This window comes from Botrytis byssoidea (genome assembly GCF_014898295.1).
Source record: "Botrytis byssoidea strain MUCL 94 chromosome Unknown BBYS_001, whole genome shotgun sequence".
Classification (NCBI taxonomy): domain Eukaryota; kingdom Fungi; phylum Ascomycota; class Leotiomycetes; order Helotiales; family Sclerotiniaceae; genus Botrytis; species Botrytis byssoidea.
The window spans coordinates 2,041,432-2,055,901 of record NW_024065842.1 but is presented as its reverse complement, the minus strand read 5'-3'; the positions used below and the strand labels follow the sequence as shown (position 1 = coordinate 2,055,901).

The 14,470-nt window shown below is 43.9% G+C and overlaps 5 protein-coding genes across 5 annotated transcripts; 1 reads left to right on the top strand and 4 right to left on the bottom strand.

Annotated features, from left to right (window-relative positions):
* Positions 1-1,528: 1,528 nt before the first annotated feature.
* On the bottom strand, positions 1,529-2,522 carry EAE97_000612 (uncharacterized protein; the record flags this gene model as incomplete). Its single annotated transcript, XM_038871122.1, has 4 exons — positions 1,529-1,992; positions 2,096-2,214; positions 2,307-2,422; positions 2,490-2,522. 4 exons carry the CDS (start codon positions 2,520-2,522, stop codon positions 1,529-1,531), a joined length of 732 nt encoding a protein of 243 aa, XP_038738483.1.
* A 905-nt stretch (positions 2,523-3,427) lies between these two features.
* EAE97_000611 (uncharacterized protein) lies at positions 3,428-4,464 on the bottom strand (the record flags this gene model as incomplete). Its single annotated transcript, XM_038871121.1, has 5 exons — positions 3,428-3,609; positions 3,663-4,114; positions 4,165-4,203; positions 4,255-4,346; positions 4,405-4,464. The coding sequence occupies 5 exons, from the start codon at positions 4,462-4,464 to the stop codon at positions 3,428-3,430; spliced, it is 825 nt and encodes a 274-aa protein (XP_038738482.1).
* A 3,312-nt stretch (positions 4,465-7,776) lies between these two features.
* Positions 7,777-8,704, bottom strand: EAE97_000610 (uncharacterized protein; the record flags this gene model as incomplete). The annotated part of the gene is made up of 3 exons (XM_038871120.1): positions 7,777-8,148; positions 8,360-8,513; positions 8,580-8,704. 3 exons carry the CDS (start codon positions 8,702-8,704, stop codon positions 7,777-7,779), a joined length of 651 nt encoding a protein of 216 aa, XP_038738481.1.
* Positions 8,705-9,866: 1,162 nt separating this feature from the next.
* EAE97_000609 (uncharacterized protein) lies at positions 9,867-11,114 on the top strand (the record flags this gene model as incomplete). The annotated part of the gene is made up of 5 exons (XM_038871119.1): positions 9,867-9,984; positions 10,073-10,086; positions 10,138-10,194; positions 10,245-10,916; positions 10,983-11,114. The coding sequence occupies 5 exons, from the start codon at positions 9,867-9,869 to the stop codon at positions 11,112-11,114; spliced, it is 993 nt and encodes a 330-aa protein (XP_038738480.1).
* A 298-nt stretch (positions 11,115-11,412) lies between these two features.
* EAE97_000608 (uncharacterized protein) lies at positions 11,413-14,252 on the bottom strand (the record flags this gene model as incomplete). The annotated part of the gene is made up of 10 exons (XM_038871118.1): positions 11,413-11,494; positions 11,571-11,824; positions 11,877-12,033; positions 12,095-12,387; positions 12,447-12,582; positions 12,632-12,741; positions 12,792-12,893; positions 12,948-13,079; positions 13,132-14,145; positions 14,199-14,252. 10 exons carry the CDS (start codon positions 14,250-14,252, stop codon positions 11,413-11,415), a joined length of 2,334 nt encoding a protein of 777 aa, XP_038738479.1.
* Between the last annotated feature and the right edge of the window lie 218 nt (positions 14,253-14,470).

Genomic DNA, 14,470 nt, shown 5'->3' with positions numbered 1-14,470 from the left:
TCTTATGAATGGGGAGTAGGCGATAGATATTAAATATAAAATCGGAGATTTACTTGCTTCCAATTTGGCTATGAACTGTTGTGCGGTGCGGTGTGATGACGTCTATAAGAATAATCCCGACGAAAGAAAGACTACAAGAACTGAAATCATGAGACTAAGGAGAGACGCACATGTAAAATCAGTTACAGCTTCTGAAGAAGGACGAGCTCTCAAATATATTCACCATCTGACTGTTGCTGGTCGCTAGTCTTTCAAAATATTCTCAGAATGTAGACTTTTCTTGCACTCGAGGCACTACTTGAGAATTTCCCACCAAGTCCTGGGGCGTCCTGCAGATTCTCACGCCCATTAATAGAATGCGCTGAGATTTTGGGGATTGGAGCTGTCTACCGCTATAGATCGAGCTCTGCACAACGGATTGAGGAGGACAAAAAAAGTAAAGGTTTGCAGGTCAAGTACGAACTTGAGGATGGCGTTCTATGAGGTGGTCTTATGTCGCTGCCGCTTTTTTTCATGGTTCTATTGCTTTGATAGTCGATTGTAGCGTCTCTTACGTTATGGAAGTGAAATCAGGTGAAGATACATTTTTGTGAGATGTTCTGGGATAGTGGATGGAGGAACAACGAGCGCGAGATCTATACCATCCATAGTAACAGTGCGCGTGTCTGTCTTGAAGTGTAACATATACTTAGACACATGGTTAGAAAGTCCAGATAATGCAATAGATGTGCAACATCAAAGACAAGACACCGAAAACGAAGAATCAATATCTGCTACTAGAAGATCCATTCCTAAGAACGTAGCATCCAATATACCTAGGTACCCACTACTCTAGTATCCAAGCACCTACATGCCAGGTAAACATATCCCAAATGAATGCACTATAGAAAGATATATATATCCAAAAACCGCTACTAAGTTTCGGTCATCAAACACCACATCGCGTCGCCCTGGCGCAGTTGGTCGACCACTGCGCTTTAACCACCCGAAAGCGTGGATGCTGGTGTTTGAGCAGCGACTGTACTATCCCCATATCGAAGGGCATAACCGCGAAATAAAAATCCCTCCTCAGAGAGGGGTTTTTTCCCCTAGACCGGTTTTTTGCTATTTTGTTGGTTGGTGATTTTTTTGGCTTTGGAATGGGTGGGTGAGTGAGTGGGTGGGTGGTTTGTGGGAGTGAATGTACTTTTGGGGAAATGTCGTCTGATGTTGACGAGGGGAGTTGTGGGAGTGAGTGTAGATGAGGTCGATTGAAGTCGGGAAAGCCTGATGAAGCACGGACGGAGAGAGCAATCTATGAGAGTCGATAGAGGAAGGGCTAGATTAGAGTAATGGAAGTATAAAGTGAAGTCTGTGGCGTATAGCTGGTGTATCTGGATTTATTGCTTGTTTCGTTAATATAATACAGAGAGGTGATTCTAAGTTCTCTTTTTTTTCATGAAAAGAGAGTCTCGTCCTTACACTTGAATAACTTTTGCACCCTTCCCCTTTTCGTACAAAGATTTGCGCTCGCTCACTTCAAGTCCATCTAGAACCCCACCACCTCTCTAACTTCAACCATAGTCCTCTCCGCATTCTCCCTCGCCTTGATACCTCCCTTCCTCGCTACTTCCTCCACATAACCTTCATCCCCCAACAGTCTCTCATAATTCTTTCTAATTGGCTCCAATCCCGTGTTCACCGCATTAGCAGTCTCCCGCTTCAAGTCTCCCAAAGTAAACTTCTTTGCCTCGCATTCCTCGGCTATTTGCGCGGGTGTTCGTTTTGGGTTTTGGGTATCAAATGATGACCATAGTGTGAGAAGATTAGAAACACCAGGACGCTCAGAGGGTGAATAAGAAACCGCGTTTTGAGAGTCAGTCAGGGCAGACGAGATCTTTTTGGTGATGGTGTTGGGTGGGTCGGTAAGGCGGATACGGGAGATGGGAGAGGGATGTGATTTGGACATCTTTTGGGTGGGGGTTTGGAGGGACATAATGCGTTTTGCTGGGGCTGGAGGCGTGTTAGTTCTAGAAGGAAGCTGATTTGAAGCTAGTTTCTGAAGATCGAGATTATACGAAGAATGATGGTATGAGAAATAGGTATAGACACTTACAAAGGAGCGTCTGAGGCGCAATGAGATGGGGCCCATATGCATGGTTGAAATTTGTAGCGCATTCACGAGCAAATTCCAGATGTTGGGATTGATCTTCGCCAACGGGAACGTGGGTTGCTCTTTCGTTGTACATTGTCAGCTCCGTTTGCAGGTCAAAAGAGACGTACGTAGAAGAAATATGATCAAGTGAGTAGATATCTACTATACATACCTATGAACCAAAATATCCGCAGCTTGCAGAACTGGATACGAAAACAAGCCCAACTTGAGCTTAGATTTATTGCCGCCATCTAATGGTGAAGCATCATCTTCGAGAGACAATTTACTCTGATGTATGTCAGTGGAATTGCCAAGTGAAGTATGTAAAAACGACGGCAGAGTAATAGGGACAAACCTTCCATTGTGTCATACGAGACAGATATCCCATCGAAGCCGTGCAGCTCAATATCCACATCAACTCCGTATGTGCTGCAACCTTCACACAAAATCAGTTTCGTTCACTACCAATCAAACCAAATCCGCGGTTACACCCTGACCTCTCACCACGTTGTCACTCCCACAATACCGAATAAAAACAGCACAGCACCTACAGAGCTTTGATAAAACACCGTACTCCTCTCCGGATCCAATCCAATTGCCAAGAGCGTCGCCAAACTCTCCTTCTTCCACTGCTTCAGCTCTTCACTTTTCTGCGGTATCGTAATCGCGTGATAATCCACAATCGAGTAAAATAACTTCGTACTCGATTCCGCTGTATCTTGTAACCGCACCCAGTTTTGCAATGCCCCAAGGTAATTTCCGAGATGCGGTATTCCAGTAGGCTGGATACCAGAAAATATTATTTTGGGCAGGGAGGGTTGGGTGATTAGGTGTCGTTTGGATACATGATTCAGAGGGGTAGTGACTTGCAGGATTCGTGACTTCACGTCCTGAAGTATCCGCCGGGGTGGGCAGCTTTTAAGCATGGTGGCTTGGGGGTTTTTTGGGAGGCGATTAGAAATGGAGGGGTAGCTGCACGCGAGATGCGAGTGGGATGATCTGCCTTGAAATTTGATTTTCATAGGCACGTGACTATTCTCGATTTCAATGTGCAACTTTGGAACGAAGAAACTTTCATATCAGGGTGAATTTTGCAGCAGAATGACATTTCCCCGGTAAAAGTCCATTGATGCTAGTGTCTTGATTCGTTTACTTTTACATATACATATCATACGTCAAGACTTGTCCCAAACTCCACAGTCCATGTGTGGCCATGTGTGTTCCCTCTTGATGTCTATTTTTCATTCGTCAAACCCTTGTTGGATGTTTCCATAAATTTCAAGCAAGTCTACTTCATGGCTCGACCCTCATGCCCGGGGCGCTACCTCCCGCAGCCGCTTTGAAGCTCTCTCTATTCAAAATCTCCATGACCTTATCCGCAGTCTCAGTACTCTGTCCTCTACCAAACAACTCCCACTGTGGCTCCATAACTTCCTTCATCTCCTCCATACTAGCATCCATAGCTTTGCCCACACCTATTCATGCACATATTAGTGATATTCCCACCCATAGCAAAGAAGAAGCTCACCAATCTTATTATACTCCCAAACATTCGCCTTCATTCCTATCCCATAGTACGCATGTTTCCTCAAAAAGGCCAACCATAAGCTCACGGTCTCTGGGTGTCCATCCTTGATCTGAATCAACCTCCTCAACGTTTTTCTCTCAAAATTCTCCTGACTCTTCTTATGAACGAAATGCGATCTCGGTACAGTCCATCTCTCTATCATTCTCGGCAGTGGTACAGGTCCATATGCAGGTAATTTGAGATAATATGCAGCGCGGAGAGCGAAATCGGAAAAGAACTCTAGGTTACGAATACTGTAAGATCGCAGTTGGAGATCGCATGAGGGGACTCCATATTTGGCTTCGCGGCGGAGGGGCTTAAGGTAGATTGCTTGAACGTTACGGGGGTAACGGACATTGAAGATATCTTCGTCGGATGGTTCCTCGGCGGCAGGCTCTGCTGTGGGTGGAGTTCTGTCGACTGGTTAGATAGTGCCAATCTATGAGATTATCGAGGTAAATACATCGAGGCTGTCCCTGCAGAAGCAGGTTCTGGTGCATCACTGAGAGATCGTTAGTCACCAAGCTCCAATAATTGAATTGAAAGTGCGTACGGTTTATTCGATGCATATCTAACAGACTGTGATGTGAATGGTGCAACCGCACATTGTGGTGTTTTGAAGGCATTCGAGAAGACTGGTTTTGCCTGCGAGTATTGTCAATTGTGTTCCTTCCTTGCACAGTAAAGCGTTTTATTGACATACCGATACTCCCGGCCTACTGGTTGCGCGCCATGGTATGCGCGTGAAAATTGGAGTAGCCATGCCTGGCTCAAAGTTATGAGAAATGTTAAATTGTACTTTTTGGGTAGAGTTCTATGATATCAAATAATTTGAGGTTCGGATATTTAAAGCCGATGTTTATCCGAAAGGCACTTTCAAGTTCAACCATCTTCATGTTCATTCGTTATTTTCAGGCATTGTTCTCTCCTGGAGAATGAGATACGATAGGCCTTGCACTTGTATGCAACTCTAAATACTACCAATAGTGTTTGATCTAAGGAAAGTTATAGGCATTTTCTAGTCAAGCTTGCCAACGCCCAAAATTACTCCTGTCAATTGAGATCACCGGGAGCAAATTCAAAGCTCACCGGGGGCCAGCATCATAAAATCACAGCGTTTACCGGTGGTATCACCGCTCGACTCATTTGACCTTGAAAGTTCGGATGAATGAGGGACAACAGGGTATCAGTAGCTCTGTGGGTAATAGACGCTTCGTACGAATAAGCTGTCCGGGTAATTTTGATCCTCAGGTTACGTTGATTTCGAGATTCTGCGTCACACCTTGATTGAGATGAACGCCTGAGCTAAGTAGCACGCGGGCATCTCTTAATACATCCCCAGTTTGATTATATGTTCTAAGTGAGATTTATAGATGAGATTGGATGATGAGAATATGGCGTCCAAGTAGTTGGGCAAGTAAAGTGTCAGTCTGCTTAGGAAGAAACTGCTCAGACATAATGCTGGTGGTGATACCTCACTTCTAGCCCACAAGGTGGTTGACACGCTTCTTCATAAATCTCTAAAGAATATAGTCAACATTGCACCGGCTGGTGTAGAGCATCAAGAAAAGACTTGACAGAGATTTCTCGACTATAGAATATCTCACAACACTTTCTTTAGTTATCTTTCATTTACTACTAACATGCCTCTTTTTTCCTTCAAGAAACCTTTGTCAATATCTGATTCATTGAACTGTAGTCTTTCACAAGTCTTTGTTTGAAATCGTAATGATGTTGGCATCGATAAACACGTCTCATTTCAAGATATCCGATGTAGGTGGATGATGTACGTCCGAGGGGAGCCAATTTTAAAAGTCTATCGAGAGTGACTGCGCACACCATTAATGTTCCTAGGCCTGGGCTATCTTCTTTGAGCTACCCCTTGAACCTTCATCGGCTTTACTATAAATAAGAAGAGCCCGGTATCAGATTCCCTGCCGTCTCTAATTCTCGCGTGTATGTCTTCCTGGTTCGACAAAAACATATGAGTCGAGCTCTCTTCACATACAGAGCTTGTTAGGCCTCACCACGGCGTCTAGCCAGAGCCAGGAATGTGCTGGTTGTTAGAAAGAATGTGAGTAACGTATGAACTTGATTGCGTACACTTTCACCGCCAGATGTATGCCAAAATGGCCAAAGGTTAGTGATCTTTGCATTTTAGATGTACCTGCGTAATTTTGCGAGGTGAATAGACTATTTTTGCGCTTTATGTGAGTGCACCGATCTTCCTTCCTTCTTATCGTCGCGATCCGTTCTAGAAAGGGAGCAGTTGAAGAGACTACAGTCTACTTCGAGACACCAACCTTCTCAATGATGGCTCAAGACTCCATAAAATATGCCCCAGCAAAATCCTCTTTCAAGGTTCTCATTTATTGCTCTTCTCTATTCCAACCATTCAACACCGTTCCCAAAAGGTATAGCACCCTCTCTGTATTCCATCTTCCCCAGTAAAAGATCCAAAGCCGATTGCTCCATTACGGAGCAGCATCAAAAGGAAATACATTAGCATTACTGCAATCTAAACTGCTAAGAAAATGATACCATTCTCTACAGAATCGTCAAAACATAAACTGAGTACTCGACAAGAAATCTACCAACAAAATCCACAAGTCTTTCCTCCACTCCTAACATGCACAACCCATGAATGCCAGCGAGAAACCTAATACTCCCTCACAAAACGAAGAAGGCTCAATGTCACAAAAGGGGAATTCTTAACCACAGGAAAATAAATCAGCAGTAGTTATCCGAGTCCCTCAAAACCCTCCTCTACATACCAGCAAGCCAAGCGAGTGAACAACAACAGCGTCACAAAGTCCAACAGGAGTGAGAATAACAGTATTATCATCAGCAAAAAAATCGGCGATGGGAGTGTAGTGAAAGAATGATCGTGATAAAACGAATTGGACACAATATGATACTTAATTTTGAAAGGTGTAATAAGACGTGGGTTCAGTTTCGGGGAAGCCAACGACGGTCTATTTGATGAGACACAATAGACTTGAGCTTGGAAAAATCCACGGGCAGCCCCTGAAATAAACAAGGTGCAGTGGATATGTTGTAGTACTTTCGACACAGTACCGCGGGGTCCTATTGTAAGGTTTAAGTCGAGAAGTTGTTGTCTCGCAGCGCATCCCGCCAAGGAAGAGAGATTCGCGTTTCAACACCACGCTCCATCTGGAAGTTTGAGATCTATTCTTTACTAAATTATAGTTTGTGGGAGGGTGGCACAATTTTAAGAACACTGGGTCACTACACTTAGTCACAGATTCATCAAGCCATGGGATTTTGTAACGATAGAGAGTTGTTATTGAGCTTTATTTATTCATTTCTTTGTTGTGTGCTCAAGTGTATCTAAAGAATACATGAAGGCATCATGTTCTTTTGCTGCATCTTTATTCTGAAAGTGTAAAGATGGCTAGATGGATGACCAAATCTATCGAAAAATTAAATGAGAGCGGACTTAGCTTTTGAAGTGCCATGAGCATTCTCGACTCCTCTGCCCATGAAAGAGGAGAAGAACCCATGAGGTATACTATTTGTTGAAGGATCAACCACATTGAGTGTTGACCCGCATATACTGCGTGTGAAGCTGTGCGGCGGTAGATCAAAGTGTGATTGTAACCACCTCACTTAGTACAGTACCTACTGAGAATATCTGATGAAATTGTTAGTAACAATTCTTGAAACCAGATTGAACAACAAAGGATATGGAGAGTAATATGTTCAGAGTCTAATTATAAAATCCACATGTATTCTTTAAGACAGGGATAACTGTTGACTGTGTTTTTCATCACAACATATTGGGGGGAGGGGGGGATCATGAGAGAAGAGTTTGAACATACCGATAAAATGATAGCAAAAAGAACTTGCAAGAGACAGTCGTCTGTAGCAACGTGACCAAGACTCTGGTATTCATCAAGATAGCTTGGTATATGTTTGTGATCAAAGTTGGACATTCTTGAATGTGTAGCGCATACACGGTTCAACATGGAGATCATGTCAGAGGCGTGCCTGTAGTTTGTAATCAAGTCTGGAAGGTTGACTTGTCGTGATGTTTTCCGACCTCTCAATGCGCTCATCTTCTCTTTCTTAATGCCTTCATCTTCTTGTAGTGCTCTTTCTTTCCACTAGCCTTTGCAGCTTGGATATCATTGTACTTATTGCGGAACTTGTGGTTTGCCTTCTCGCCTGCAAGAACTTGTTCGACAAAGGTCTGTTTGCGTTCCTTGTTGGTGAGGCGGGACGAAAAGAACTCGGTAGGACCTTCGATGACTGTGCCTACTTGAGAATACTCTGGAACTTCCGCTCTCGCCGAATCCTTCTTGTAAAAACGTTTGGGGTCCAATACGCTTCTGAGACGGAGGAGTTGAAGGTCGCGCTTGAGCTCAGGAGTGACCACAGTCTTAGGCATGTTGTACCACTTGGCTCCAGCAGTAGCTTGTTTTGCCTATTGACAATGATATTAGCTTGATGTTCATAACAAAAACATGTTTCCAAAGACTAGTATAGTGGCTTCTTCTCAGAGTAACTATGAATGTAAGGTCTTCAGCTTGTGCAGGTTGACGCCCAAGACGGGGCCAGGTCCTGCGTCCGTTTATATGGGATAAATTTTCCTCACAGAAGGGCACATCGCGAGATGAAGAAGATTGATTTCTTACCTTTGCAGCTTTCGCTTTTGTCACAATTGGATCTTCTACCGTTCGCACACCATTGGCCATTTTTCTGTCCTTGGCGGGTACGAGTTGAGAAGCATCCACGTGTCCTGTCGATGTGATGTATGGAGTGATTGCAGACGTTGAGGTTTTACCAAGGCTGTGAAGGAGAATGTATGTTAGCCAAGCTCAAAATTGAACAAGTCGCAACGTGGGTAAAACTTACTTTGGAAGAGAAAATTTGGTAGAGCTATCATCGCTCACGATGACTTGCTTTGCATTTCTCAACCGCTCCTCAGCATCCTTCAACAATTGCTCAATTTGAACATCAGAAAGATCATTGTCGGCCATCTTTATTGATGATGATGATGGTGGTGATATTAAATGGAACGAGGTTGAGAAAGATTGCATGAGCTTTAAGAGAAATTAAATATTCCTGGTGGATCAAGGTCGCCTAAAATTTATTTCTGCAAACTAAGCTAATCCTAGCTTAGTTATCACGGAGCTTACCAGATCAAAATATCCGTGCTCGTGACTTTGAGTCTTTCAGATGAAGTCGCACAAGCAGAAATCAATACACACGAAGAAATCCTACTGGGAAGCGTCTATAAACTCTTGGAGTTCTAGAACTAGAAGTAGAACTCTCCATTCTTCTTTTTCTGCCGGTAAAATATGGAAATCGAATCCTACGTTACTTTATCCATCAGTCGTGCCAATCTCCACGTACCTTTTGCCTTACACTCTTGCCTCACTGTTCGCCCTGTTCATAAAGTGAGCCAACGCACAAAAGAAAGAAAGAGCTGTCAAAAAACCCTGTAAAGATGACATAGTTCTTGTATCATTGAAGTAGCATAGTAATATATATCATAAGAGATGTCTAATAAATTCAATTGAACATTTTATTATTCAATAAATGAAGTTTCCATTGAACATATAAAATTCTTGAGAGCAAGCCGAAGAACAACCCCCAACCGCCAAGCTAGCACTGAAATTTCCCCTCAGCATGTTCACTGGTGAATGATTCATCCAATCCCCGCGTCGCCGCTTATTTATCCGTCCACCATCTAAACAATTGGTGCGCCCATCAATCAAGCTCCCACAACCTTATTAACTTCCGACCAATCAAACCCCCAAATTCCATAAACAAGCTACTCCATCCATCGCGGTCGTCGCGCAAGCCAAAGCTCCTCAATCAAAGAGGCATTCAATGTCACTTTGAACCTCTCCAAAATCATTCAGGTCAGCCTATCTGCAGCTAGCCTGCTGTCGCTCACCGTCACCTAACACCCGAGTAACGAATCTTGAGTCTCGGTCTCGAAGACGAAGACAAGTCGACCGTACCCACAATATTTGGCTCACCTTTCTATCTCTTCATACACTTCGCGCCATTTAATCTCGGCCGTAGTAAGACAACTAGAGGAATCATTTAAAGACTTCAGAAGCGCGACCTTTCGAGATCTTTACCTACGTACAACCTCAATACGAACCGGGAGAAGCAAGCATAAAAACAAATATGGATCCTCCACCACCCGGCTCGTCCCATGGACAACAGCAGCAGCCATCCGCTTCACAACAACGACCGGCGCAGACGCAACAGCCTGTTTATGATACAAGTCAAGGAGGTCATTATGGTATGTTTAATCTTTCCACTCATTCGTCTCTCAATTTCTCGATTACTCTATCTACATCAAGCAAATACTAATTGATTTCGCGCAATAGGTGCCAGTGCCTTGGTATGAATAACTTGGATATATGCGCTTCGAATTCCACTAATGATATAGTAGCTATCTCAACAAGGTTTTGCGCCCGTTCCAGAATTCTACACAGGAGCGTGGGCAAATGTAAGTTTTGATCTAGATACTTGGAAGACGAGAGCTGATTTGATTGCTAGGTAAACCAAGGTCTGCATGGACAATATAAGGACATTCTCACGACCTATTGGCAACAAATCATCAATCATCTTGAGGGTGACACTCATGACTACAAGCTTCATCAACTCCCCCTCGCACGTATCAAGAAAGTCATGAAGGCCGATCCCGAAGTAAAGATGATTTCCGCCGAAGCTCCAATCCTATTCGCCAAGGGGTGCGATATCTTTATCACGGAACTTACTATGAGAGCATGGATCCACGCCGAAGAAAATAAGCGTCGCACCTTGCAACGATCGGATATTGCTTCTGCATTGGCCAAGTCGGACATGTTTGATTTCCTGATTGATATTGTTCCACGTGAAGAAGCCGCAGCTCACGCAAAAAGACCTTCTGGTTCAGGACAAGCTGCACCACAAATTCCCGGTGCTGCTCCCGGTTCAGCACAGCTTCCTCCCCAACAATCCAATATTCCACAACAGCCTGGTCACGCCCCTCACCCACAATCCATGCCTCAAGATTATTCTCTCGGTGGTCATGGCATTGCTCCAGAACAAGACCCATATCGTCACCAACCAAACATGTATCAACCACAAGTTCCGCCCGGTCAACCTGGCCAGTATGGCGCACAACAGCCAATGTATGGCGAGATGAATGAGATATATGGATATCCAGCCATGCCTCCACCTCAACAAGTTCGTCCCCCATCACCCCTCTAATGCAATTTACCCCTCCCTAACCCTCATCTAACAAAGCCTTAGCAAATGTACCAAGTCCCACATCAACCCCGTCAAGATCCAGTTAATACCGACGCTACGCATCATTACCCACGCCAGGAAGGTGGTGACGGCGATGCTGATGCTGAAGGCGAGCGAGATTATGAGGTAGGATAAGATGATGGAGGTCCATACTTTAGTCGTTGTTGATTGGCGGTCAAATGTGATGGGACGGCGTTCGGAGGAGATATGATATGATCTTTCAGGCAGTCTAGCTTTGTAGTTTTTTGCAGTAAGAACAGGCGCAGGATATGTGAATGCGAATTCGATACAATTTCCCCTAAATACCTACGATGATGATGAATTCGGCATTGATGTATGATATTCGGATGAATACCTTAGGGCACGTGCATTGGATCATAAAAATTGTCCTTGTTGACCACGGAGAGAAGGGGTGATCGAAGTGTCTAAATATCTACGACTTGTTCATGCCAAACCTTGATGAAAATCCAGCAAGGCGATCTGGCTTCGCCGGACTCGTAATAGTGTGGGTAAGTCTGTAAATAAAAAGTTAGAATATATCCAGAAGCACAATATTTCTGAAAGCATCATATCACAAGCAAGCGGACGTACTTTTCCAAAATCTTAGGTCCGTTCAAAGCATCCACTCTTCCGAACTTCTTATTCCTGGTACTGATATCGAAAAACTCATCCGGATTGTCTGTCTGCATCAAATAAACTGTTTGTTGTAATTCATCCAGATTCTCTTTGAGAATAAGAGCGTTGTCAAGGGAATCGACGAATTCGGAGAGGTAGGCTACATCTTTTGCGAGGGCGGCGACGCCGTGAGGATTGATTTTTTTGACTTCGGGGGAAAGGGGAATAGCCTGGTGAGTGATTAGTTGTTGTGAATCAGGAGATGGTCAAGGTCAAGCTTACCAGGATCATATTTGCGGCGTGCGAGAGAGCATCGAAGTAAATGAGTTCCTTGATCTCGCGGGGGAGGGTAAGGAGAGTGGAGCTCATAATGTTGGAAAGATAGGTTGTAAGAGTTTGCATGTAGTTACTGGGCTCGGATACTAGAGAAGGTGCCATCCTAGAGTGGGTGAATCGTTAGTCAAATCTGGGAGAGATGATAATGAACCGAGAATTCTTACCAATCATAATCTGCCGTCTCGACCAGATCGTCTATCTTGGAGTTGACTACTTCGAAAATACGCTTTTCCGCGTCCTTCTTACTGCTCGAGAACTTCTCTGTAGCAGCAAGAACAATTGGCCCACCAGCTGATGTGGATGATCGTGCGGCCAAGAGAAGTTGTTCTAATTCTCGACTCGCTGATTCGAAATACTCCAGATTTATGAGAATCTGGACAATCTGGCCCAGGTATTGGGTACTCAGCTTCTCCACGAGCGGGTCACAGATATCCTCAGACAGAAGCTCATCTATCGACTGGAAGAGGACGAAATTAGTATGTATGAGAGCAGCAAAGCAGAGCCAGTCATGCATACCTTCTTAAGTGTCTCATCAATAATATTTGGCTGTTGAAAGTGATCATCCATTATGAAGTAAAATCGGTTCAAGAAATTCCTGATATCTATACAACACATCGGGTACATCTGGGAGAATGGTAATACACCAGGGAATCTAGCAATCGTCAGAATGATAAAAGCAGATGACAATCCTTTTGACTTACGTGTACTCTTCTTTTGGTTTGTCTGGAACATACCAACTGACTTGAATGATTTTGTCAAAGTCTTCTTCGCTATTGACAGGCATAGGCATGTATTCATCCGTAGACACAATCTGGTAAAAGTCAGCCCCGTATCCACTAGAATTTCGGAAAAGCTACTGGCCTGTTGAAAGTCTGTACTGAATTTTCGTTTTAACAAATCAGCATATCTGTAGAAAAGCTTAAGCACATAAGCATCCAATATGGCCACTGAATATCCCCAGCCCTAAGACCTAAAGTTAGTATTCTTGACAATTTACATCGTGTTTTGCAAGCTTACCTCCATTGTCTGGATGAACAATGCTATCACATTTTTGGTTTGCAGGATAACATCCGGGTTATCGAATTCATCCAAAGCTTTGGATACTGCGTTGATGGCGGCATGACACATCGAATCCCACAACTCATCAACCTAGAGAATATTAGCCAATCTACACTTTTGCCACCAACAAATTTCGGCCTACATCAACTGGGGAACGCAAATTATGGACTTTCCGCATAGTAGCCTTTTCTATTATAGCGAAGCCAGCAATGCCTTCCAGCAAGGCACTTAAGAAATGTTCGCTCTCTTCATCGGTTAAGTTAACGGAGCTGGGCAGCAATAAATCTTTCTGCTGCCTTCTTGTGGCAGCATATTCGCTTTTGAATTTCTCAATCTGACCGAGTGCCTCATGAATATGTAAACACTCAAATAAGGGGTCGAAATCAACTTGGAGCTCCTCATTATTCAACACGTCAAATTCTTCACTTTCATCATAGACCAGCTCGATGGCTGAATTTAGTTTGAAGTTTCGAAGATACGGATTTGCCTCCATGCGCTCCTTCTGCCTGCTCCGTCGAATATTTGTATGATAGAATGCCACTTCCCCTAGGAACTGAGACGTCTCACGAATGCGATAAAGCCAGGTATTCAAATCACTCATTACTGCTTCTGAGATAGCCTTCTGAGAGGAGGGAATCGACTTTTGAATTATTTCTGCGAGGGTATGTTGGGTAGCGTATTTGTTCTGAATTGTTGGAATTAAATGCTCGTTCTGTAAATCGTCCAGCGCTTTCAGAGCTGCATAGTATTTCTTCTTCCGTATCAAATCATGTGCTTGATTGACGGCATGTAAAACTTTCAAGGATTCCTTTAACGCCTCAGAAGCCTCCGCAATATTCTGACGAACAGATCTTGTGTCCACCAATGCCTCCTTTTGCGCAGCTAGTTTTTCTGTGCTCGCCTGAATGGATTGATTGAGCTTTAGGATTTCGGATGTAAGTTGGGAGGTTCCTTCTCGAACTTGTTGGAGCTGATTGACGGATGCTAGGAATTCTTCATGTTTGGTCAAACCAATCCGTTCGATGTCAGCCTCGCGGTCGTCCGCATATTGTGATAGACTTCGTATGAGTCCAGAAGTTCTATTGGATAGGGTAGCGTCCTTTAGGGCGGGTATTAGTTGATCCAAATAATCGGCATCAGAGGAAGACAGTATAATCTGTTTCCGTGGGTCAGCTATAGGAGTAGTATAGACATTGTGACAAGGCCTACCTGTTGAACAGCTTGCCTGTAATCATCATATTGCACAGTTTTTCGAGGCGGCATACTGAAGAACTCGGGTTTCAAGCTTATATCGACAATCTAGACCATGAAAGGCTCCAGTTTGGACCATAAAATATCAATGAAGAACTACCTGTAATACAATATTCTCCTCCCTTGTGGTTTCCTGCTGATGTTCGAGGGCCAGGCTGAAGGCGGATCGGATTAACCTTGGGCCTAGGTCAAGCTCGGACTCACAACCTCCTACGATGTGGCTAGGTAAG